At 41.1% G+C, this 24,539-nt stretch overlaps 1 protein-coding gene across 1 annotated transcript in view; it reads right to left on the reverse strand.

Moving 5' to 3' along the window:
* sptlc1 (serine palmitoyltransferase, long chain base subunit 1) overlaps positions 1-22,941 on the reverse strand; it is a 78,502-nt gene extending 55,561 nt beyond the window's left edge. The window contains exons 1-5 of the mRNA XM_084325647.1: positions 22,883-22,941; positions 21,226-21,333; positions 13,200-13,294; positions 9,242-9,335; positions 1,463-1,535 (exon numbers count right to left, since the gene is read on the reverse strand). Coding sequence (XP_084181773.1) covers positions 1,463-1,535; positions 9,242-9,335; positions 13,200-13,294; positions 21,226-21,333; positions 22,883-22,936 — 424 coding nt within the window. The 5' untranslated portion in view covers positions 22,937-22,941. The remainder of the gene's footprint in view (positions 1-1,462; positions 1,536-9,241; positions 9,336-13,199; positions 13,295-21,225; positions 21,334-22,882) is intronic.
* Positions 22,942-24,539: the final 1,598 nt, after the last annotated feature.

Consider the following 24,539-nt stretch of genomic DNA (forward strand, 5'->3'; position numbering starts at 1 on the left):
TACTTTTACTCTCAGATTACAGGAAGAGAAAGGTTTGAAGTACTGGGAAAAGTGGGACTTTTATATGTTAATGACGACAACCAGTGGATGATGTATTGATGTATAGTTGTAAAGAATATTCGCCATACCTATAGGGAAAGTAAGAGAATTGAGAACTCAGCATGTGAAAAGTATATTTTTGTAAAGTGACACTAATAATGCAGCCCGGGATTGTGTTTTTGTTATGTCTTGTTGTTTGTGATTGTTTGCTTATTGTGAAAAACAATAAAAAGAAAGTTATAAAAAAAAAAAGTGTATTGCACTTTGAAACGGTGTCCTTGCATTATTATGCTATTATCATTATATTAGTGAATTTAAAAAAAAAAAAATGAGAACTTTTGGGAAATAAATTTCTCCAAAAAGAAATTCTCTAACCCAGTGCTTCTCAAACTTTTTCTGTCAGGCCCCCCTTTGGCAGACCAAAATATTTTGGCCCCCCGCCCCCCCCCAACAAAATAGTCATGAAATGGGCCATGTTTAAATTTATTGAAATAACACCAATATCGTGACCTTTCAAATTGGCCCTATATTTCGTTTTCAGAGCTGTCATGGATGAAAAGCCAGCTTCACACAGATACTGTATGTGGTGCTGAATGGTATCAACACCTTAACTGCTGCATCATGAGATACTTGGTGGGCCATGAGATGAGATACTTGGTACTCAGCACCACACTCTGAAACTAGCTCTCTAGGTGGTATCAGATGAGATTTCAAAGAGTTCTTCCAAGAGTTTGGATGGAGATGTGTCAGGAAGCTTATCTAGAGTAACTTGGTGATCCTTTTCTGTGTTTTATTAAATAATGATTTTCAGATTTTGAGAAATGGTATTTTCATGGAGAACAGTGCAGCTGCAACAGATAGCACTTTAGTGATAATTTTCTGTAATCCAAAAAAGAAAAGAAAAAATTATAATAAATCTCAAGGCCCCCCCTGTCATGCCTTTGCGCCCCCCCCTGGGGGGCGCGCCCCCCACTTTGAGAAACACTGCTCTAACCGGTCGCAATAATATCGCTTATTGTGATATTTTCGGGGGCAATTAATCGCCCAGCAAAATGTGTTATCGTGGCAGGCCTAGGGTTAACCTTCTGTATCGTCACAGTGAAAGGGTTAACCTTCTGTATTGTCACAATGAAAGGGTCAACCTTCTGTATCGTCACAGTGAAAGGGTTAACCTTCTGTATCGTCACAGTGAAAGGGTTAACCTTCTGTATTGTCACAATGAAAGGGTCAACCTTCTGTATCGTCACAGTGAAAGGGTTAACCTTCTGTATCGTCAGTGAAATGGTTAACCTTCTGTATCGTCACAGTGAAAGGGGTAACCTTCTGTATCGTCACAGTGAAAGGGGTAACCTTCTGTATCGTCACAGTGAAAGGGTTAACAGTGCAGCAGTGGAAGGGTTAAAGTGGGCGTGTCTTCACTCACCGAAGGTGCCGTAGAACCCTCTGGGACCGCAGGTGCCGACGCCGTACTTCTTGAGAGACGCCAGCGCCTTTTGCTGTCGGGAAGGAGACGGACACAGGATGACTGGTCCCAATACTTTTAGAAGAATACATAGTCTACGTTTGTGTGTTTTTCCAAGAACAACAAATATTCAACAAATACTTGAAGGCGAGACAGTACCCCCCAATAGGCAAAACATTATTTTGAGCATTTTTACAGCTTATTTCTGGTCAGACATGACCGACAGAGAGCAGAGCAGAGGAAGGATGGGAGAAGATATGGGGGAAGGACATGCAGCAAATGTACGTCCGGGATCGGGAGACGAACCCGGGTCGACCGCGTAGGTCTACAACAAACTAGTGTTGTCACGATACTGGAATTTCGAACTTCGATACGATACCTTGAAAAGTATCGATATTCGATACCATTTTCGATACCACTGGGAAAAAGGTTCAATCTTAAAATGTAAAAAAAAAAAAGAAGAAAAAAAGATACATATATATTTTAATTAAAAAAAATGTATTCTCCTCAGCTTCTCTCTGGTACTATAAGAGAAGATAAATATAACACTTTTAAAACCCTTTGTTTATCTTTAGATCACACGTAAAAAATAACTAAATGATATAATCTTAGAAATTAAGTAAAGTTAATAGTACTGTGTGTTAAGCATAACAGATTGATTGATTGCAAATTGTATTAACAGATTGCAGAATGGGTACAATACAGTATAGCTCAATACACACAATTGTTAAGGGGATGCAGACCAGAGAAAGACTTTTGTCTTGTTTACATCAGAGTCCCCCATTTTCAATTCATCATAACATATATGAAAAAATATTTAAATTTGTTTTAATCAAATTTAATTTATTACCTTTTTTCAACTGCAAAGTAAAACTTTGTCAACATGTTTTATCTAATAAAATAAAGTCTCTGTTATGCATGGACACCATATAGTATAATCTTTAATGAACCGAGGATTTGGGACAGAGAGACCTACGAGCTCAGAGTTATTGAATGCTTTCCCCGTCGGGATTCTATTATTGCGGACATATTGGATTCAAAATTGGAACACTCCAGAACATACTGGAACATTCGATCACTGTAAAAACGACATATTGAATAATCTAGAACATCTAAAGCATTCTTTGATATAGGAAACATTCTGGAATAACAGCAATACGTGGCCAGACAATTCTACCAGAAGCCCTTCGGGGGAATAATCAACAGCATCTAGCTGCAGAACCACAGAACCATCATAGCAGCGGCCGGCTGAAATAACATTCTACACATCGGATCATCGCCCACCCCTGGTCAGGGGTAATGCTGCATATACGTATTTAAAAACTGCTTTTTAAGATCCAAGTTAATGTTCTCTTCCTTTTACTTGTTTTTTTTCATCCGTTTTCTCTGATTTATTGAGGCTCTCTCTTCAGTTCAATACCTCCATATTATTCATGGGTTACTATAAATTACACAAGTTCATATAAAATGTAAGTGATTAGGGCATGATAATTGAAGCTTATTTTTGGTCTTTATTTTTAGTTTTATCTTATTTAAATTTTTATTTAACGGGAAAGTGGCCAAGCCACAGTCGACATTCTACTTATGGTAGAATTTAGAGTGTTAGATCCTATGGTATACATAGGAATGTTAAGGATAATTGGATCATTCTGGGATATCCGGTGGTGCAAGGGAGGGAGTCATACGCAAAGGTTGTGTTCATGGAACACAATCCTGTACGACTCTCGGTGGGAGGGAAGGGAAGGGGATTTTTTTTGTATATATGTATGTTTTTAAGCTCGGCTCTCAACGGGACCACACTAGTGGGATGTATATCTATTATTGCCTCGCACTCCAGAAGCATTACCAAAAATTACACTACAACATGTATAGATTATGGCTAGTTTGAATATAATGATATGGAACACCGGGGGAATAAATAACCAACTCAAACGCAAAAGCGTGCTCACACTGATGAAAAAAGAACATGTGGACATTGCTCTGCTAAGCGAAACGCACATTCTAGAGAAAGACATAGATAAATTAGCGGACAACACATATCATAATATTAGTCACTCTTCTATTGGTACGAGAACTCGGGGTGTAGCCATAGTCGTTAAACGTAAGTTGAATATTGTACTAAAGGGAGTATGGTCTGATGTAGAAGGTCGGATAACTATAGCTAAGATTGCACATAAGAACAGGAAAATAGCGTTGGTAGCGGTATACGCCCCAAATTTGTACGAAGAGGATTTCTTCACTACACTAACCAATGCAATGTTAGACATTCCCGATTACTCATTTATAATAGGTGCGGATTTTAATGCCATCTGGAACCCAAGGATGGACAAATCTTACCTCGCCTTTTCCAGCGAACAAAATAATTCATCTAAGGCATTAAAGGATTGGTCGAAGATTACAGGTGTAAATGACTTATGGCGATTACTTAATCCCACGACCCGAAAGTACTCTTGTCGATCTGCGAGACATAATACATTATCCAGAATAGATTATGTCTTTGCATCACAGAGACTATTTGATAATTATGAAGTGGAAATGATACCCAACGCAGATCACTGTTATTTACTCCTCAAAGGTACATTTGGTATACTATCCTCCCGAGCCCCAAGATGGCGATTTAACTCGATGCTGCTTAATAACAAGGAATTCATTACACAACTCAAAGAAGCTCTTATAGTATTCCAACGGGAGAATGCAAACTCGGTGCAAGACCCCAGAATATTATGGATGTCGGTAAAGGGAATGATCAAAGATTTCACGGATAGCTTTTCCTCCAAAATGCGCAAGAATCAATGCACACAACTGGCTGAGCTGGAAACGCTTTACTCAACGTTATTTAATTCTCTAAAATACAACAACTCAACTCGACTAGAGAATCAAGTTAACGTACTAAAAATAGAGATCAATGCCATATACAGACAACAATCGGAAATACAAATACGCAGCACAAGACAACAGCAGTACTCCCATGGTTCCAAACCTAGTCACCTATTAGCCATGCGATTAAGAATTAATGCAAAATTTGCAGATATAACTACCATTAGAGCACAACAAGTACTTGAAACAGACCCTGTAAAAATAAACAATACATTCAAAGAATTCTACTCCGACTTATATAAATCAGAAACGACCTTCGATCAAAACAAAATGGACACATATCTTAATCAAATTATTCTCCCTAAACTTTCAGAGGATGACGCTAAACAGTTAGAAACACCGATCACACTAGAGGAACTCAAGAAGGCCATAACCGCAATGCAAAGTGGTAAGGCTCCTGGAAGAGACGGTATCCCATCAGAAATGTACCTTTCTTGTTGGGACATAATTGGACCCTTATTACTAAATATGATCTTATACTCAGTCAAGGAGGGGAACTTCCATAAGAATGACAATATTGCACTCATAACAGTCCTCCTTAAAAAAGACAAAGACCCCAACGAGTGCGGTAGTTATAGACCTTTAAGCCTCCTCGGAACCGATATCAAACTGTACTCTAAGGTATTAGCCATCAGATTACAAAAGCATATGACGTCTTTAGTTCACCCGGACCAAACTGGCTTCATAAGAGGCCGCCTGATCACTGATAACATAAGACGAATACTGCACGTACTAGATGCCGACAAGGATGACACCATACCTAAGGCGATGCTGTCCCTGGATGCTATGAAAGCCTTTGACAGGCTGGAATGGTCGTATCTATGGGCAGTATTAGAAAGGATGGGGTTAGGAAAAGGATTCATTGATATGATTAAAGTATTATACAAAGACCCATCGGCCATGATTACAACAGGCACGATCATCTCCAAAATCTTTCCGGTATCACGCTCTGCCAGACAGGGTTGCCCTCTTAGTCCCGGACTATTCAATCTATCATTAGAGCCTTTAGCACAATATATAAGACAATCCCAATCCATAGAACCAATCGTAATCAAGGGCACACAACAAAAAATTAGTTTATATGCGGACGACATAATATTGTTCATGCAAAACCCCAACACCACATTGCCTCATCTGCTCAAGTTGATTGAGAACTTTGGTGATTTATCGGGATTTAAGATAAATTGGCCGAAGTCGGCTTTCCTTCCACTTAACACCCCTGCAAAAAAAGATATAACCCTCCCAGGAGAGATACCGATGGTAAAACATTTTAGATGCTTGGGAGTGGAAATATTCCCCACCATAAGACAAACGGTGAAGCACAATTACACAAAAATCCAAAACAAAATCAAAGACGACCTTGATAGATGGGCAAAACTTAAAAACACAGTACAAGCACGGATATCAATAGTTAAGATGGATGTACTACCTAGAATCAACTTCTTCAGTTCAATGCTACCGTTACCCCCTCCAGAGGGTTACTGGAAAAGATTACACTCCTCCACATACACATTTATTTGGAATAACAAACCACCACGTATAAAAAGATCCACCGCACAGAAAAATAAAGCAGATGGTGGCATGGCATTTCCAGATTTTTTCCAATATTTTAAGGCGTACACATTAAGACCATTGACAACATGGTTTGACCCCCAAGCATTAGTATCCTGGAGAAAATTAGAAGAAAACATAGTAGCCCCACATAGACTGAAGGACATAGCATACACTAAACTACCAATCAAGCACTGTGAACGGAAATTTGGCCCCATAATTACTCATGCGATCCGGATATGGCGTGAATCACAAAAAATAAATCCTAACCCACATAAATGGCACAATCATGCTCCCTTATTCAATAACAATGCACTCTTAATTGAAAAACGACCTATAAGATTCCCTATATGGGAAGAGCAAGGCATACACTCATTAGGGGATGTTTTTAACAAACAGGGTTTTTGTAGTGATAAAGAAATACGCAAAACATTTTATCTCACCAAGTCCACATGGCTTTTTTACAAACAGTTACTGTTATGTTTGAAGTCTCACGGTGTTCCATTAGACATACCAATTGAACACCACAGATACCACAAATTCTTCTACGAAAGAGAGACATCGAGAGGTTTTGTTTCAGATTTTTATCATCAATTACTAACGTCCTCGTATGAAACCCTCCAACTAGACTCTGTCTGGAGGAGGGATATACCAGACCTGGAAAATGACTTTGATTGGCAAGGAGCCTGGGCAAATGTCCGACTTACATCAAGGAACCCGGATCATCAACAAATCAATCTTAACTATATTCACAGGACATACTTGACTCCTATAAGACTGTAGGCTTGGATAAGATTGGAGGCTTAAACAAGACTCCAAATGCTCCCAATGTACAAATGGAGACGAAGGGACATTTATGCACATGTATTGGGACTAGGGATGGGTACCTTTCACATTTGAACCGATACCGGTACCGGTACCTGTGAATCGATACCGGTACCCAACGGTACCTTTTTTCGGTACTTTAAAAAAAAAAAAAAAAAAAATTTACTTTTTATTTTTTTATTTTTACTTTTTTCTTTTCATGTCAACGTTCACACGCACAATATATGCTTACCAAGGATTTGACTTGATTCAACAACAAAGCAGTCGGAGCAATGACAAGCCGAAAACTGTCGAAATTTAATTTACCTACCTCAGTCGTAAAAAAAAATCCAAACTTCAAATAACTACAATTTCGACAGTTTTCGGCTTGTCATTGCTCCGACTGCTTTGTTGTTGAATCAAGTCAAATCCTAGGTAAGCATATATTGTGCGTGTGAATGTTGACATGAAAAGAGAAAAGTAAAAAAAAAAAAAAAGTAAAAAAAAGTTAAAAAAAAATTATAATTTTTTTTTTTTTTGGTTTCTCACTTGATTCGATACTCGGTAGTACCGACGTGTTTCGGTTCGGTACCTCAAAAGTACCGAATTCGGTACCCATCCCTAATTGGGACTGCCCACCAGTTAAGGCATTCTGGAAAGATGTGACCCAACAATTATCAAAACTCGTATCTTGGAATATACCTGTACACCCCTCGGTATTACTATTGAATGATGTTTTTGAGTTTGCAGTGAATCCACAGCTAAAGAGATTGGTTTTATCGGGTATCACAGTAGCTAAAAAGCTGATCGCATCACGCTGGTTTCAACCGGAAAAAATTTGCCGGAAAGTTTGGTTTCTTACATATCTCGATGTGATTTATCAAGAAATATCTACAGCAAGAATTCTGGGTCTCAATGAATCCAAAATGTCAATGTGGTTAGAAGTGGTGGAGAGAATAAAAGCTAGCTTATAATGGTAGTGTCTGGTTAGGTGCGAGGGATAGTGGAGGTACTTCCCAGGGTGGGGTCCGGGAGGGGGGGGGTTCGAGCTGGAGCATATGTGTGTAGGTTTTTAGATAACAGGTATTAGGGGTATATCTTATATAAGACAATTAACTAAAATGTGATCTCATTGGATGTGCTCTGACAATTAATGCTTGTATATCTTATCGTGTGTTGTCATGTTTGTTTATGTTTGTTTAAAAAATAATACAAAAATAAAATACAAAAATAAAGTTCAGTCTGTTCATCTCACTTCAATAATTTTTATTGCAGAACATGGTATTTTCTCAAGCAGACAGATGTAAACACTGTAATCTGTGTTGCATGTACCTGACAAAGTGAACGTTTGTATTACAGTCATATTCCAACTTAACTGAATGCACATGTGTGTGTGTGTGTGTGTGTGTGTGTGTGTGTGTGTGTGTGTGTGTGTGTGTGTGTGTGTGGACTACTGTATTATTACAGGTATTGAAATGAACAATGCAACTTCTTTATACAAATTTTTGAATAATTAAATATCGATATTGCAGGAAATGAGTATTGAAACCGTTTTAAATATTCAGAATCGATATGTATAGAAAAATCGATATTTTTGACAACACTACAACAAACCCTTTTGTAATTAGAAGCAGGATATGGATAGGAGGAAATGTGGAACGTGGTGTGTGTAGGTACTAGGGAAATGGAGTTCCATGTATTTGTGTGTAAAGTAAAATGCATAAAAACTCGTTTGAGAAAACAACCTCAAAGTTCTGTATTGTAATTGTGATCTATGGACACAATCAGACACAATTAAGTAAAATAAACAACTAAATGTGTGTTATTGACGTTTTATTGTCACTAGTTTCATAGAAGAAGCTAAATATAACAAAATCACAATATCGTCAAAAGAAAAGCAAACCGGCGATTTCGGGGGGAACTGTCTTGCCTTAATCACGCCGTTGGCCTCATACCGTGTCGTTACCATGTAGATAGAATAATGTATCATGCAGATGGTCCTATACAATAAATATAATATAAATAATAACCCCCCACACATACATCTATAAGTTACAGAATAGTACGAGAGTAATCAACTAATCATGAAGAAAACACCTAAATGCATAGATGTAGAGTCATATATAACGTGAGATGGGTGAACGATAAATGGACAGCATTTATATAACTCTTCTATCCAAAGTGCTTAACAACTTATGCCTCACATTAACCCCTTCACTCACGGAGGAGGCGACCATGCAAGGTGGCGACCTGCTCATCAGGAGCAGCTAGGGGTCAAGTGTCTTGCTCAAGGACACTTTGCCACGCTGCCCGGGAGGAGCGGGAACCTCCGGAGCCAAGATGTGGTGCTTATTACCCATCTATCCATTACATTTTACATCTACGGTCCATATATTTATTCATCACAACAACAACGACAGCAGATTAAATGAAAACTAAATGAGTCCAAAATTAATAGCTTGCAATAACATTATGCAAATGTGGTCATGCAATCAAAACAGTACAAACCTTCACCCGCTCGTTGTCAAGGAGACCCAGGAAGTTGAACGAGGCAAAGTTAACGCACTCCTTTCCGTTCACAGTGATCCGGTGGCTTGGAGGCCTGTGGAGGCAAAGCGGCATCGTTACACACGCGCTGCACGCTCCATCTACCACCCAGAGAACACAAGGGTTATTCTACAGGACTATTAGCTCCTGAACCAGATACTCGGTCAGTCAGTCCAATATATCACAAGTAGAGCTATACAATTAATCAACCAATGGGGGACATTTAGTCATTTAGCGGATGAGTCAGCAGCAAGGGTATAACTCTTTCAGCTGAGTAACAATGTTCATCAAACAGTTTTGAAGTGTTGACTGCATAGTGTAGAGTAGTGTGTAGTGTAGAGACATATTAGTAGGGCTGACCCCTATTAGTCGATTAGACGACTAATCGGTCGAAAGGAGCCGTAGTCGACTAGCCAACCTCTTAGTCGAATACAAAAAATATATATATTTATAAAAAAAAATGTATCATTCATTACAAAAGAAAAAGAGGCCTAGAAGCGTGGCTAACGCTAATGGCACGCATACCAGAGGCTAACTGCCTACGAAAACAGGCACAGAGGCACTGAAAGAGGATTTCACCCGTCTAATGAACACACTAGACTAGACAAATATCAACATGTATCCATCAGTGGACCAATTGCATGCTTTTGCAGAGGACAAGAAGCCTTCCGTCGACTCCTTCAGACATTAAGCACCCCCCCCAGCCCAATAGTCGATTAACGGCACATTTTGGCCAATCATAGTCGACCATCCAAATCCTTAGTCGGGGACAGCCCTACATATTAGTATAGTAAGTAGTAATATAGACAAGGAAGATGAATTAGTGGAAGAATGCATGATAGTAGAAGACAATAAGGTTAGTCGTTAGAACTTTCCAGCTAACACTAGAAAGAGGAAATTGATCAATTGTTGTCTGTTAACAAGCAGTGATGGGAATAACGGCACTATAAGTAACTTCGTTACTAACGGCGTTCGTTTTTTCAGTAACGAGTAATCTAACGGATTACTCTTCCAATCTTAATAACGTTGTTACCGTTACTACAAAAAAATGCGGCGCGTTACTATGAATGAACCTGTTTCTTTCATCAAGTTTCAAGTTTCTTTAAGTTTCAAGTTTCTTTAATAGTTGTCATACAGAAGTACAGAATACTTTCATACAAAATGCTTCTTATCTTACTGTTACGCTCCAGAGACTGTGCTAGACAAGATAGTATCAAATAACATAGTGCATGTAATTTAGAAGAAGAAAATGAGGTCACAGTGTTCGGTATAGACATATGTACAATGTACATCAGACATATCTCTGCGCCGAGAGGCAATAATATGTTCTTCCTTGTTTAGTGGACAGTGCGCGAGCCAAGCATACATGCTGACGATTGGCTGAGGTTGAATACAATGTCATGGTAAGCCAATCAGAGGTGGAGGTGGGCGGGTGTCTAAAGCATCCAGAGTCTGACACACAGCGCGACAAGACAAGCGATCACTGATCAGTCAGCATGAGACCGCGGTCCGTGTAGTGTACGTTTTGAGCTCAAAAACGAATCCAACGAACAACACAATGTCAACATAAGACCGCGGGTCCATGAGCGTTTTGTGTTCAGTGTTCACTCTTTGCAGCGCAGGGCACTGAGTTGCTCTACTGCAGTGCTGACAGCCTTATCAACAGTGCTGCACTTCCTGGTTTAATAGCACAGGCTTCAGCTGCTCAGAGATATATATATCTCTGTATGTCATGCATGTCTTAAATGTAATGATTAGATTAGTTTAGATGATTTGATTAGATTCTTATATCTGTATGTTGTGTATGTCATTGATTGATTGATTGATTGAAAAGTTTATTAACAGATTGCAGAATGGGTACAGTACAGTACAGCTCAATACATACAATTGTTAAGGGGATGCAGACCAGAGAAAGACTTTCGTCATAAATGTCATGAATTGAAAATGGGGGACCCTGATGTAAACAAGACGAAACTCTTTCTCTGGTCTGCATCCCCTTAACAATTGTGTGTATTGAGCCGTACTGTATTGTACCCATTCTGAAATCTGTTAATTAAAATGTTCAATCAATCAGTATATATTTGTTATTTATTTTTGGTATAGTGCTTAACAAGCATAATTTAATGTTGCCCAGTTGTGGCCTGTTGAGGGGCAATACATATCAAAAGTTCCAAAACATCTATTCTGTTTGTATTTGTATGATCCACTATATAAACATAGTAATTATAATATCTACATAGCCTACACATGGCATTTGATTGGAGGCTAGTCTCACTTTGTCCCACAGCAACATTAAAATAGTTTAGATTTGTGTATGTTGTTTATGTAAAAAAAAATCTTGAAAGTAACGCAATAGTTACTTTCTGAAGTAACTAGTTACTTTTATAATTTGTAACCGAGTAAGTAATTTAGTAACTTTTTGGAAGAAGTAACTAGTAACTGTAACTAGTTACTTTTTTAAAGTAACTTGCCCAACACTGGTTACAAGCCAAGAGAGTGGTTGCTCTAAACTGGAAGGAGATACTGAGACCAGGATCGAAACAATGGTTAAAGGAAGTGTCAGAGAACTTGGCAATGGAAAGGCTAACAAACATACAAAAGGGAAAAGCGGTGCAATTTGAGAGGACGTGGGCGACATTTGTGAGTTTCTTGAAAGGTGTGAGAGTGTGAAGGAAAGCGATGGGAGAGGTGAGAGGTTAGGGATGGGAAAGAGAAACAGAGGAAGGTGGAGAGGCAGAAGAGATTTTTTTTATTTCTTATTATTTCTTATAATTCATTTTACTAGGGCGGCCGGGTAGCGCAGCGGACTAAGCGTCTGCCTACCACCGCAGAGACAGTGGGATCGAATCCAGCTGCCAGCGGTACCTCCGGCTTGGTCGGTCGTCCATACTGACACAATTGGCAGTGTCAGCGGGTGGGAAGCCGGTGGGGTGTATCCTGGTCGTTGTAAACAGCGACTCCTACAGTTCGGTCGGGGCGCCTGCACAGCGAGGGAGGGATCTGGGGGATGTAGTGTGATCCTTCCACACGTTACACCCGCTCAGTGAGAGTCCGCGCTGCCAGGTGAAAAGAAGCGGTGGGCTGGCTACACATGTGTCGGAGGAAGCATGTGATAGTCTCCACCCTCCCAGACCGACGGTAGGGGGCAGAGCACGCAACGATCAGGTAGGGGATTGGGAATTGGCATAACGACTAACATTGGGATGGGAGAAAAACGGAAAAAAGGAGGGGGAAAAATATCAATAAAAAATCATTCATTTTACTGTACTTTTTTGTTGAATGTTTATGTGAATGTCAGTTTTAATTATAATTAGGGAATGGAGGGGGTTGATTGTATTTTTTTGTCCTGTGTTTCTGTCTTATATGTATAAAAACTATATGCGATAAAAATATTGTTTAAAAAATAAAAAGGGTTTGTCGTTTCTTCTTTCATTTCAAAATATTACAAAAGAACATTCCCACACGTTGGCCTGACTCATTTTATACGTCAGCACTCAGGAACCACAACATTTAGCTGGAAATAACAGCCCCTTTATGTGAAGCATCTCGGGGGAAAGGGCTGCGTCTTGGGCTTACCCTGTATCTCGGGGGGGAAGGGGACGGGTGGAGCTTACCTGGTATCTCGGGGGGGAAGGGGACGGGTGGAGCTTACCTGGTATCTCGGGGGGGAAGGGGACGGGTGGAGCTTACCTGGTATCTCGGGGGGGAAGGGGACGGGTGGAGCTTACCCTGTATCTCGGGGGGGAAGGGGACTACTGGAGCTTACCTGGTATCTCGGGGGGGAAGGGGACGACTGGAGCTTACCTGGTATCTCGGGGGGGAAGGGGACGACTGGAGCTTACCTGGTATCTCGGGGGGGGAAGGGGACTACTGGAGCTTACCTGGTATCTCGGGGGGGAAGGGGACAGTTGGAGCTTACCCGGTGACGATGTCGTAGTTCAGGGAGGGATGGTCTTTGGACACGGGAGGGACCAGAGGCTCTGGCAGCCATTCTTCAATGAGGTCCTCCTTCTCCTGCCATGGACACACAAGGCAGGAGCACACACACCTCAAACATAACACTTAAAAGTCCATTTGTTTGTGATCGACATGTTTCCATCGTTAAAAAGGAATGTTTCACATATTGTGTATTCGACCTCTGAATGGCTCAGTTATATAGTTGCTCCTCCAATGTACAGTTTCTTCCCCCTCAAATGTATATACTCTCTTTTTAGAAACAAAATTTACTCATAAACAGACAGTACTGTATATTTGTAGATCTGGTATGTCATAAATGTATAGATGTAACAGTACTGTCTATCTGTATGTCATATATGTTATGATGAATTGAAAATGGGGGACCCTGATGTAAACAAGACGAAAGTCTTTCTCTGGTCTGCATCCCCTTAACAATTGTGTGTATTGAGCTGTACTGTATTGTACCCATTCTGCAATCTGTTAATAACATGTTGAATCAATCAATCAATCTCCCCAAGTGTGATGAAACAAAACTAATGGGATGCTGCACGATAAGAGATATTTTCTAATTTGACAACATAAACATTGTAATCACGATGGTGGTGTAGTGGTTAACTGTCGCCTCACAGCTAGGGGACCAGGTCGCCAGGTACCCAGGTCTCTCCCGGGATGTCTGTGTGGAGTCTGCATGTTCTCGCAAGGGTTTCCCCTCCAGAAAAAGAGATAAACCCAATGGAAAAACATGCAGAACAGATCGCCAACGATATTGCGTCCCTGACGAAGACGGACAGGAGCACTTGGATTGGCCCGTGTCTGCTCCCGGCTGCCTTTTGGGGGGGGGGAAGGACGACAATTACAACAGCAGTGGTGCCTGCTTCAAATGTCACGTATTATAGGCTATAAGCCTGTGTAGATCTATTCGGAATAATAAACATCGCCACCCTCTAGCAAAACATGACACAATGTGATCCTATCTCCGATAGAGCGGCTGGTCGCAGAGACGCGAGTTGAACGAACACATCGGGAGGAGAATGAATGAATGAATGAATGAATGAATGAACCTGATGTAAACAAGACAAAAGTCTTTCTCTGGTCTGCATCGAATAGATCTACACTGGCTTATAGCCTATAGTAGGGCTGGGCGATATGGAAAAAAATCATATCGCGATAACGACATGATAATGTTATCATATTTCTCGATATCGATAACTATCGAATTGTTATAAGTATAAAAAAAATTTAACAACAGATGTATGTTTATTTTGCAGCAATTCTTTGTCGTTGCCGCCATCTTTAGTGTTACATCCCCTCACACTCCAGTTCTCAGGCTGCAGCTGCTTTAAAAGCGAAAGTAAACCGGCTTCTCTGCTGGCTGTGGCTCCAGGGGAGTTGAACAGTTCTGGCTCTGCTAGTTTATTTTCGATCTTTTGGCGCTTTTTTGGTGGACAAACCACCGCACATGTGCACCGTGACTTGTGACTGGAGTCTAGTTCTGCTAGCACACATAGCCTACTGTGTACAGACGGTTTCAAACTGTATTTTACATTAGAAAGCAAACAGAATAAATGGACAAGAGAAAAATAAATCTCAATTTGGTCAGTATTGTCATTTGGACAAGCAAAGCCATTACTTTAAGTTGCAGGCAAGAAAGACAAGTCTGTCCACTGTCTCTGGTTTTAAAACTGCCCTGTTGCAGGTCACAAAAAAAAAATATATATATATATATATATATATATATATATATATAAAAATAAAAATAAAAGTTTTATTTTTTTTATTTCGATATTCGCTATTGATTATTAAAATATATCGCGATATTTATCGTTATCGTTATATCGCCCAGCCCTAGCCTATAATACGTGACATTTGAAGCAGGCACCACTGCTGTTGTAATTGTCTGGTAATAGCTGTTTCGAGTGTTTATTATTGGGTTGTTGTCGCAGACTCCTATACCCAGTTAAATCTGTCTTCATATCTCACGCCCCAAAGGCGATAGCGAGGGGGGCGTACGCGTGTAGGTCAGTGGCCAATCAGAGCGCAAAACGGGAACCCGGAAACACAACTGCGTTGGTAAAAGCATACACGTGCCCCGATGGCGTGAATACTTAGTTTGGGCAGCCGAAGAGTGCTTCCGCGTTGCCCTGATTGGCCGACGCCCGCCTACCCGCCTCCATCCTAGTCAAGGCTTGTCTCCCTGCCCTTTCTCCCCTTATCACCTCCATCGTAAACTCCTCTCTGACCACTGGCCTATTTCCCCCCGCCCTCAAAATTGCTTCTGTCACCCCCTTACTAAAAAAACCTGGTCTCAACCCTGAAACCCTTGATAATTTCCGCCCCATTTCCAACCTCCCCTTCCTCTCAAAAATAATTGAGCGAGCCATTGCCTCCCAATTAAAATCCTACCTCGACAACAATAACCTTTATGATACATTTCAATCCGGATTCCGCACCAAACACAGCACCGAAACTGCTCTTCTAAAGGTCACCAACGACATACTCCTCCTCTCTGCCGACTCTGGTTCCCTCTCCATCCTCATTCTCCTAGACCTCAGCGCTGCTTTTGACACCATCAGTCACCCCATCCTCATATCACTCGTCTCCAGTCCTCCGTTGGCATCTCCGGAATCCCCCTCACCTTGCTCCAATCATACCTCTCACACAGGCACCAATTCATCTCTATCAACAACTGCAAATCCCCCACTGCCCCCATCACTCATGGTGTCCCCCAAGGCTCAGTACTTGGTCCCCTGCTCTTCATCCTCTACATCAGGGGTCAGCAACCTTTTTGACATGGAGTGCCTGTTTGAAATATAGTTGTAACTAGTGTGCCTCAACAATATTCCATGCATCATAATTTTTTTTCTTCTCATAATCAGGTATTTCTAATGATAATTTTTACATTATTACATCATTATTGTTATTATTAACAATATTATTATGATGGTTGTATCAACCCTAAATCTGAGTTGGGGGGGGGGGGGGGGATGCAATGCAGACAAACAGCTGCATACAGTGCGACCATTTCACTCACATTTGCCCATACATTTTTGGACACATCACACACCATCGGTGTGTGTACTGTACGTGTGCTGTCATAGCTCCACCTACAGGCCTAATGGAGAACACCAGGAGAACACCAGGATGTGAATGGAGGGTGAATGTGAGGTATATCGTGTAAATAAGTTTTGATTGATCGCAAGACTACACTGTAAAAATAATAATAAGTTACCAGAACTTAAAAATATTGAGTTCAGTTACTGCGCATTAAGGTTTTCAGTTTTCAATCCATAATAAGTTAACAGAAAAATAAGTACACAACCACATTATTTCAACCTAATAAAACTATGTTTATTGTCATTGTTTTAAGAACACAAGTTGACTTGGTAATACTCACATTTTGAGTAAAAAAAATGGCTTTTAACATGTGCAATGTTCAATGAAATAGAAAAATAAATAATAAAATGTGTTGATTAATCCCACTGGTCACAATGGTGACCGTAATAATGTTTGTTATAAGGCTCTGCAAATATTTCCAGCTAAATTGAAATAATAAACAAATAAAGGGTCTCAATTAAATATGTGGTAGTAAAAAGAACCTGTGGGATAAATGCGACAACAGTGCAAAATATTTCATTATAATATTTAAAAAAAAAAAAAAAAAAAAAAAAAAAGTATATATATATATTTTTTTTTTCATTTTTACTGATGCCCCCTGTGCCTATGCAAATGCCCCCGCGTGCCTATGCAGGCACGCGTGCCTAGGGTTGCCTACCCCTGCTCTACATCCTTCCACTTGGTCTGATTCTCCGCCAACATGGCCTGCGTTTTCACTGTTATGCAGACGACACTCAGCTCTACCTCTCCACCAAGACTATCACTCCAGCCACTCTCTCCACCCTCAGCACCTGCCTCACAGACATCAAAACATGGATGCAAAATAACTTTCTCAAATTAAACTGCAATAAATCAGAAATCATCATTATCGGTCCAAAATCCCTCACCAGCCACACCCAGGATTTCACCCTAAATATTGATGGTACCATTGTCACCCCCTCCACTCACGTCCGTAACCTTGGCATCATCCTGGACTCCACCCTTTCTTTCCTCCCCCATGTGAACCACATAACCAAATCGGCCTTCTACCACCTCCGGAACATTGCTCGTCTTCGCCCCTCCCTATCACTCTCCGCTGCTGAAACACTGGTTCATGCATTCATATCATCAAGACTAGATTACTGCAACAGCATCCTCTACGGCTCACCAAACACTATTCTCAATAAACTCCAATATGTCCAAAACTCTGCTGCCCGCATGCTCACCTCCACCCGTCGCTCTGATCACATCACCCCTGTCCTCCACGACCTCCACTGGCTTCCAATCAAATACAGGATACATTTTAAAATACTACTCATCACATTTAAAGCCCTCAACAACCTTGCCCCTCCCTACCTGTCCGACCTCCTCCACCGTCACACGCCCACCCGTCGCCTTAGGTCTGCAGATGCCAACCTCCTAACACCTCCCACGACCAAGCTCCGGACCTGGGGCGACAGGGCCTTTGCTGCTGCTGCCCCCTCCCTCTGGAATGCCCTCCCCAGCCATATCCGTGATGCAAACACCCTGACATCTTTTAAATCAGCCCTCAAAACTCACCTTTTCAATCTTGCTTTTGACCTCTAATTCTGTCGGTTTTATTTTATTTTATTTTGTCATGTATTATTTTGTTCCGTTTTGTTCTGTTTTTTGTTTTGCCATAGTTTGTCTCTCCTGCCCATGTAAAGCGTCTTTGAGCACCTGGAAAAGCGCTATATAAAATAGATGTATTATTATTATTATTACCCCCGTTTCGCCCTACGCCGGTAATGCGCGCATGCGCATTCGATTCCCATCAACACATAGGTTAATAGGTTGTCGTCACTACATTAACGCGATTCCGCCAACACATAGGTAATATTAATAGGTTTTGCTATGCATAGAATAACAGAACAGATTGACAGGTGATGACAAAGCACTGGGCATTTATTTAAAAAACATACCCTAACCACATAACAGATATTTAAAAGGTAATTAACAGGCATGTTCTGCAACATATATCCACTCTTGAACAATGAAAAACTCCTTTTTCGCCTATTTACTAATTCCTGAGAGAGAGAACTGCACCCTGAGAGAGAACTGCACCCTGAGAGAGGGAACTGAGAGATGGAACTGCACCCTGAGAGAGGGAACTGCACCCTGAGAGAGAACTGCACCCTGAGAGAGGGAACTGCGCCCTGAGAGAGGGAACTGAGAGATGGAACTGCACCCTGAGAGAGGGAACTGCACCCTGAGAGAGGGAACTGCACCCTGAGAGATGGAACTGCACCCTGAGAGAGAGAACTGCACCCTGAGAGAGTGTATTGTTTGTCTTGTTTCATGTAAAAAAAGAGAAAATAAAAAAGATTTGTTCTGTGATTAACCAGGGCGGCGTATTAACCTGGGGGGGAGCCTCATGCGCGGCGTAGGGTAAACGAGCGTAGAGCTGGTATTCACGAAGGAGGGCGCTGGCCAATCGCGGAAGCACTCTTCGGCTGCCCAAAGTATTCACGCGCCCCGATGAGCAAAACTGGGCAGATGTGAGCAGCCAGTGGTTATCTTTCCGTCTAGCTGCGCAGGTGTCTGTGTTGTTTATAGACAACAGAAGCAAAGGAAGACTGTTATCCATTTTACAGTGTTTTCACGTCTCGTCACTTTCAATCTGTACAAAAATGTAATCGGCCAATGGCCATAATAACAGAAAATGTATTATTGGTTATCCGTACATCAGCCGATCATCCCTACAAACAAGACGTCGTTTTGCCAAGACACTCGTCTTTCCAGGTTAGAGCTGGACTCTCTTTTTTTTTGATCCACTTTTTCTCCCATTTTCTATATTTTCTCCCATCCCAATTTCGTATCATCCAATTCAACCCTCCCCTGTCACGAACGCTGTTTCTTGCCTCCCACAAGCCGGCTGCAATGTGGACTAAGTCATACATAGCACAAGTCCCCTCCGGTACTTGAGGTAACAGCAGTCGCATCTTTTCACCTGCGCAGCTCGATCTCTCAGTGGCGAGGAGTAACGCGTGGGAGGCTCACGCTGCCCCCGACACTTCCTGATTCTACTGCGCAGGCGCACCAACCGACCTGTAGGAGTCGCTGTCCACAACGCCCGATCCCCACCCATCAGTTTCCCACCCCCTAATACGGCCAATGTGTATTAGTACGGACGACCAGCTAAACTGAAAGCAATGTGGAGCGCTGGGCTCGAACAGGCAAGCCCAGCGTCTCCGCATTCGTGGCGAGCGCCTTGCCCACTACTACACAATACCCAGAATGCCTTGCATCATGGCCTTGAGTGGCGGCCGTGCCTGTAGAGTTGGGAAGCGAATCAATGAACCCTTTCATATTCAGGCTGAAAAAGTAATGAAATTAACCCTTTCACCGCCGCACTACCAAACGGTTAACCCTTTCACTGCGACAATACACAGAAGGTCAACCCTTTCACTGCCACACGACAGCAGGTTAACCCTTTCACTGCCACACTACAGAAGGTTAACCCTTTACTATCACACTACCGACGGTTAACCTTCTGTAGTCAGTGTGGCAGTGAAAGGGTTTTAACGACTAGATCCAAATCCTCTGTAAGGGGTTCACCATCACCATCTCGCCTAAGATGCTGAGAAACCCGTCCCTCATCCTAACCATTTATATTTACCTACTTGTTTAAAACATATTGAAAAACGGCCGTTCCAGGATCAGAATCAACTTCTTTTTTTTGTATGTGTCACGTGGAGTTTCACTGCTGCTGTACTCACTGCTCCTGTACTCACTGCTGCTGTACTCACTGCTCCTGTACTCACTGCTCCTGTACTCACTGCTGCTGTACTCACTGCTCCTGTACTCACTGCTCCTGTACACTCACTGCTGCTGTACTCACTGCTCCTGTACTCACTGCTCCTGTACTCACTGCTCCTGTACTCACTGCTCCTGTACTCACTGCTCCTGTACTCACTGCTCCTGTACTCACTGCTGCTGTACTCACTGCTCCTGTACTCACTGCTCCTGTACTCACTGCTCCTGTACTCACTGCTCCTGTACTCACTGCTCCTGTACTCACTGCTCCTGTACTCACTGCTCCTGTACTCACTGCTGCTGTACTCACTGCTCCTGTACTCACTGCTGCTGTACTCACTGCTGCTGTACTCACTGCTCCTGTACTCACTGCTCCTGTACTCACTGCTCCTGTACTCACTGCTGCTGTACTCACTGCTCCTGTACTCACTGCTCCTGTACTCACTGCTGCTGTACTCACTGCTCCTGTACTCACTGCTCCTGTACTCACTGCTCCTGTACTCACTGCTGCTGTACTCACTGCTCCTGTACTCACTGCTGCTGTACTCACTGCTGCTGTACTCACTGCTCCTGTACTCACTGCTCCTGTACTCACTGCTGCTGTACTCACTGCTGCTGTACTCACTGCTCCTGTACTCACTGCTCCTGTACTCACTGCTCCTGTACACACTGCTCCTGTACTCACTGCTCCTGTACACACTGCTCCTGTACTCACTGCTCCTGTACTCACTGCTCCTGTACACACTGCTCCTGTACACACTGCTCCTGTACACACTGCTCCTGTACTCACTGCTCCTGTACTCACTGCTCCTGTACTCACTGCTCCTGTACTCACTGCTCCTGTACTCACTGCTCCTGTACTCACTGCTCCTGTACTCACTGCTCCTGTACTCACTGCTGCTGTACTCACTGCTCCTGTACTCACTGCTGCTGTACACACTGCTCCTGTACTCACTGCTCCTGTACACACTGCTCCTGTACTCACTGCTCCTGTACTCACTGCTCCTGTACTCACTGCTGCTGTACTCACTGCTCCTGTACTCACTGCTGCTGTACTCACTGCTCCTGTACTCACTGCTCCTGTACACAGTACACACTTGAACGCTACTCAATCACACCTTCTCTGTGAGTTTGTACGTCTCCTGTAGTTTGTACGTCTTTGAGAACAGAAGTCTGATAATCCATAATATGAGGATTCCCTCCAAGATCAAGTGGTAAGCAGGTGCCTGTGAGAGAGAGAGAGAGAGAGAGAGAGAGAGAGAGAGAGAGAGAATTCCGTCATATCTGATACACACACACAAACACAACATAGGCCTATAGCCACTGTAAACGTTAAGCTAACATAAAGGGAAAAAAACAGGTTAGCTAAACATGTTCAAGATGGCCAGATAAATGCTGTCGAGAGAGAGAGAGAGAGAGAGAGAGAGAGAGAGAGAGAAAGAGAGATTGTTTTATTATATGGTACTAACAGTTTCCTCCCCCTCGAATGTATATAGTTTCTGTTAGGATCTCTGTTAAAAACAGTACTGTCACAGTCTAGGTAATTAATGGGAAACACTGTGGACTTGTATGTCATAAATGTAACAGTACTGTAGTATATCATGTATGTCATAAATGTCATGATATATATCTGTATATCTGTATGTTGTGTGTGTCATGAATGTCATTATATAATAATATATATAATAGTGCTAATCAGATATATGTACAGAGTTGTAATATCAATATGTACAGTGATATAGAGGTATAAAGACACTATGGTAGTAAGTCATACTGGCCAACAGCATAACTAGTAAGAGTAGGTAAGGGATATGTACAGATAGATACAGATATGTCAAAAGGATTATATGCAGGTATGTACAGACATGGATGTGGATAAATATATACGGTAATTATAAAATATATGTATGCTTAATGTACATATCGGGTTATATCCAGGTGTATTTGTTTATTTATGGATCCCCATTATCTCTACACCCATCATGGGTGAAAGACTATTCTTCCTGGGGTCCTAGTAGGTATATAGGAGGATTATATGCAGACATATTCTGACAGATATGGATATAGATGTATGTGGTAAATATAAATATATAAATGTAACAGTACTGTATATCATGTATGTCATAAATGTCATGATATATATCTGTATATCTGTATGTTGTATGTCATATATGTTATGATGAATTGAAAATGGGGGACCCTGATGTAAACAAGACGAACGTCTTTCTCTGGTCTGCATCCCCTTAACTATTGTGTGTATTGAGCTGTACTGTACTGTACCCATTCTGCAATCTGTTAATAACATTTTCAATCAATCAGGTTTTACTGCACAATAAACTAGCCCCCCTCCCTTCTTTGCTGGATCTTTCCTGAAGCCAGGAACAATCTAGGAATATGTCAACATTACACTGAAGAGTAACAGCATTACCTAGTTTCTTCAATCTTTTCGTATTCATTTGTGAAATTAATATGTATGCCAGTTTTGACTAAACCTAAGTAAACCTTATAAAATAAACGCCTTTACAGAAATTCTCCAAGTATGATTGGCCCCCACGTGACAGTGAGTTATCCACTACTCAACAGATGATTGGCTATAGGGAGCTGTCGATCATTTCCCCCAACACCAACTACACTTCCTGAACTAGGGAGTTTTACTTTTGCCAGCGTCTTTAGAAAGCACCGTCGTCCATAAACATATAAGTCGTCTTCTTGTCAATGGCCGGAATCAAATATATCGAATATGTTACAATCAAGGCTTTAGAAACGAGCAATTACCTCGTAAAACGCTTGTACCATCTCCACTAGGACCCACTGTTGTCCCGACGCCATCTTTGTTTTCCTGTCACATGCTCTGTGACGTCATCAAGACTGGAATAATTATGCGCCCTCTAGCGGACTAGTGTACGACTAGGTATTATGGGAGAAAGAGAGGAATACTTAACTCTGAAATAGCCTGTCAACTCCATTTGACAAAGTGAATAAACTGTTTAATTCCTTTCTCAGTGACATCTACTTAGCTTTACATATAGATTAGATTACAATTTATTATCAAAATGTAAATGTAAATGTTATCATTATACAGCACATACAGTAACGAAAATAAGTAGAGTAAAGTGCAGTAGTCATATGCAATGTACAGGTGATTAAACTGGATCTAAAATATATAAATGAGTACTACTGAGTAATAGTGCTAATCAGATATATGTACAGAGTTGTAGTATCAATATATACAGGGATATAGAGGTATAAAGACACTATGGTAGTAAGTCATACTGGCCAGCAGCGTTACTAATAAAAGTAGGTAAGGGATATGTACAGATAGATATAGTATACTATCTACAGATATGTAAAAAGGATTATATGCAGGTATGTACAGACAGGTGGATAAATATATTACGGTAAGTATAAATATATGTATGCATTATATACAGCATTATTGTACATGCTATCATCATACAGAGTTATTCGGGTTATATCCAGGTGTATTTGTTTATTTGTTTATTTATGGATCCCCATTAGTCTCTACACCCATGGGTGGAAGACTATTCTTCCTGGGGTCTGGACTCATGGTAGGTATATAAATAGGTATATAGGAGGATTATATGCAGACATATTCTGACAGATATGGATATAGATGCATGTGGTAAATATAAATATATAAGTATATACAGCATTATTGTACGTGCTTTCATACAGAGTTATATGAGTAGACTATAGGATGACGTAGGTAGTTATGATTACTATGATTACAGTAAGGCAATTGTAGACAATGACATTTCATTTGCAGTCATTTTACATCAGGAGACCCAAGATAATAATAATAATAATAATAATAATAATAATAATAATAATAATAATAATAATAATAATAATAATAATAATAATAATAATAATAATAATAATAATAATAATAATAATAATAATAATAATAATAATAATAATAATAATAATAATAATAATAATAATAATAATAATAATTCATTTATTTTATATAGTGCTTGTGCTTCTCAATGACCCGAAGACGCTGACCCGAAGTAACCTCGTTCTCAGTTTTATCTCCTCGTGAGATAAAGCCTGGTAAAGAACTACGGCCGAAAGTGTGTACGGGGTAGAATGTCCGGTGTATGTACTTCCCCTGGAAGCTGCCTCCGAATGGGGCCAAACGTTTCCCGAATCCTGTCGGCAAACAAGCTAGAACGTCCCGGTCATGTAGTAAATTCTTCAGGCAAAGCCGTTGCAGTGTCTTAAACGAGGAAATATTGTGCACTTCATCACACGTTTTTATAATTGTTTTGTCGAAAAAAGTAGTAGAACGCGCTCACCTCACTAGACTTGACACTAACCTCTGATATCATACATAAAAATAGGGAAACAATGTCCAGGCACGCACTCCAGGTTTTTCCAAATTTATTGGCAGCCTGTAATCATGACG

This window comes from Notolepis coatsorum (assembly GCF_963971535.1).
Source record: "Notolepis coatsorum genome assembly, chromosome: 12".
NCBI classification, from domain to species: Eukaryota; Metazoa; Chordata; class Actinopteri; order Aulopiformes; family Paralepididae; genus Notolepis; species Notolepis coatsorum.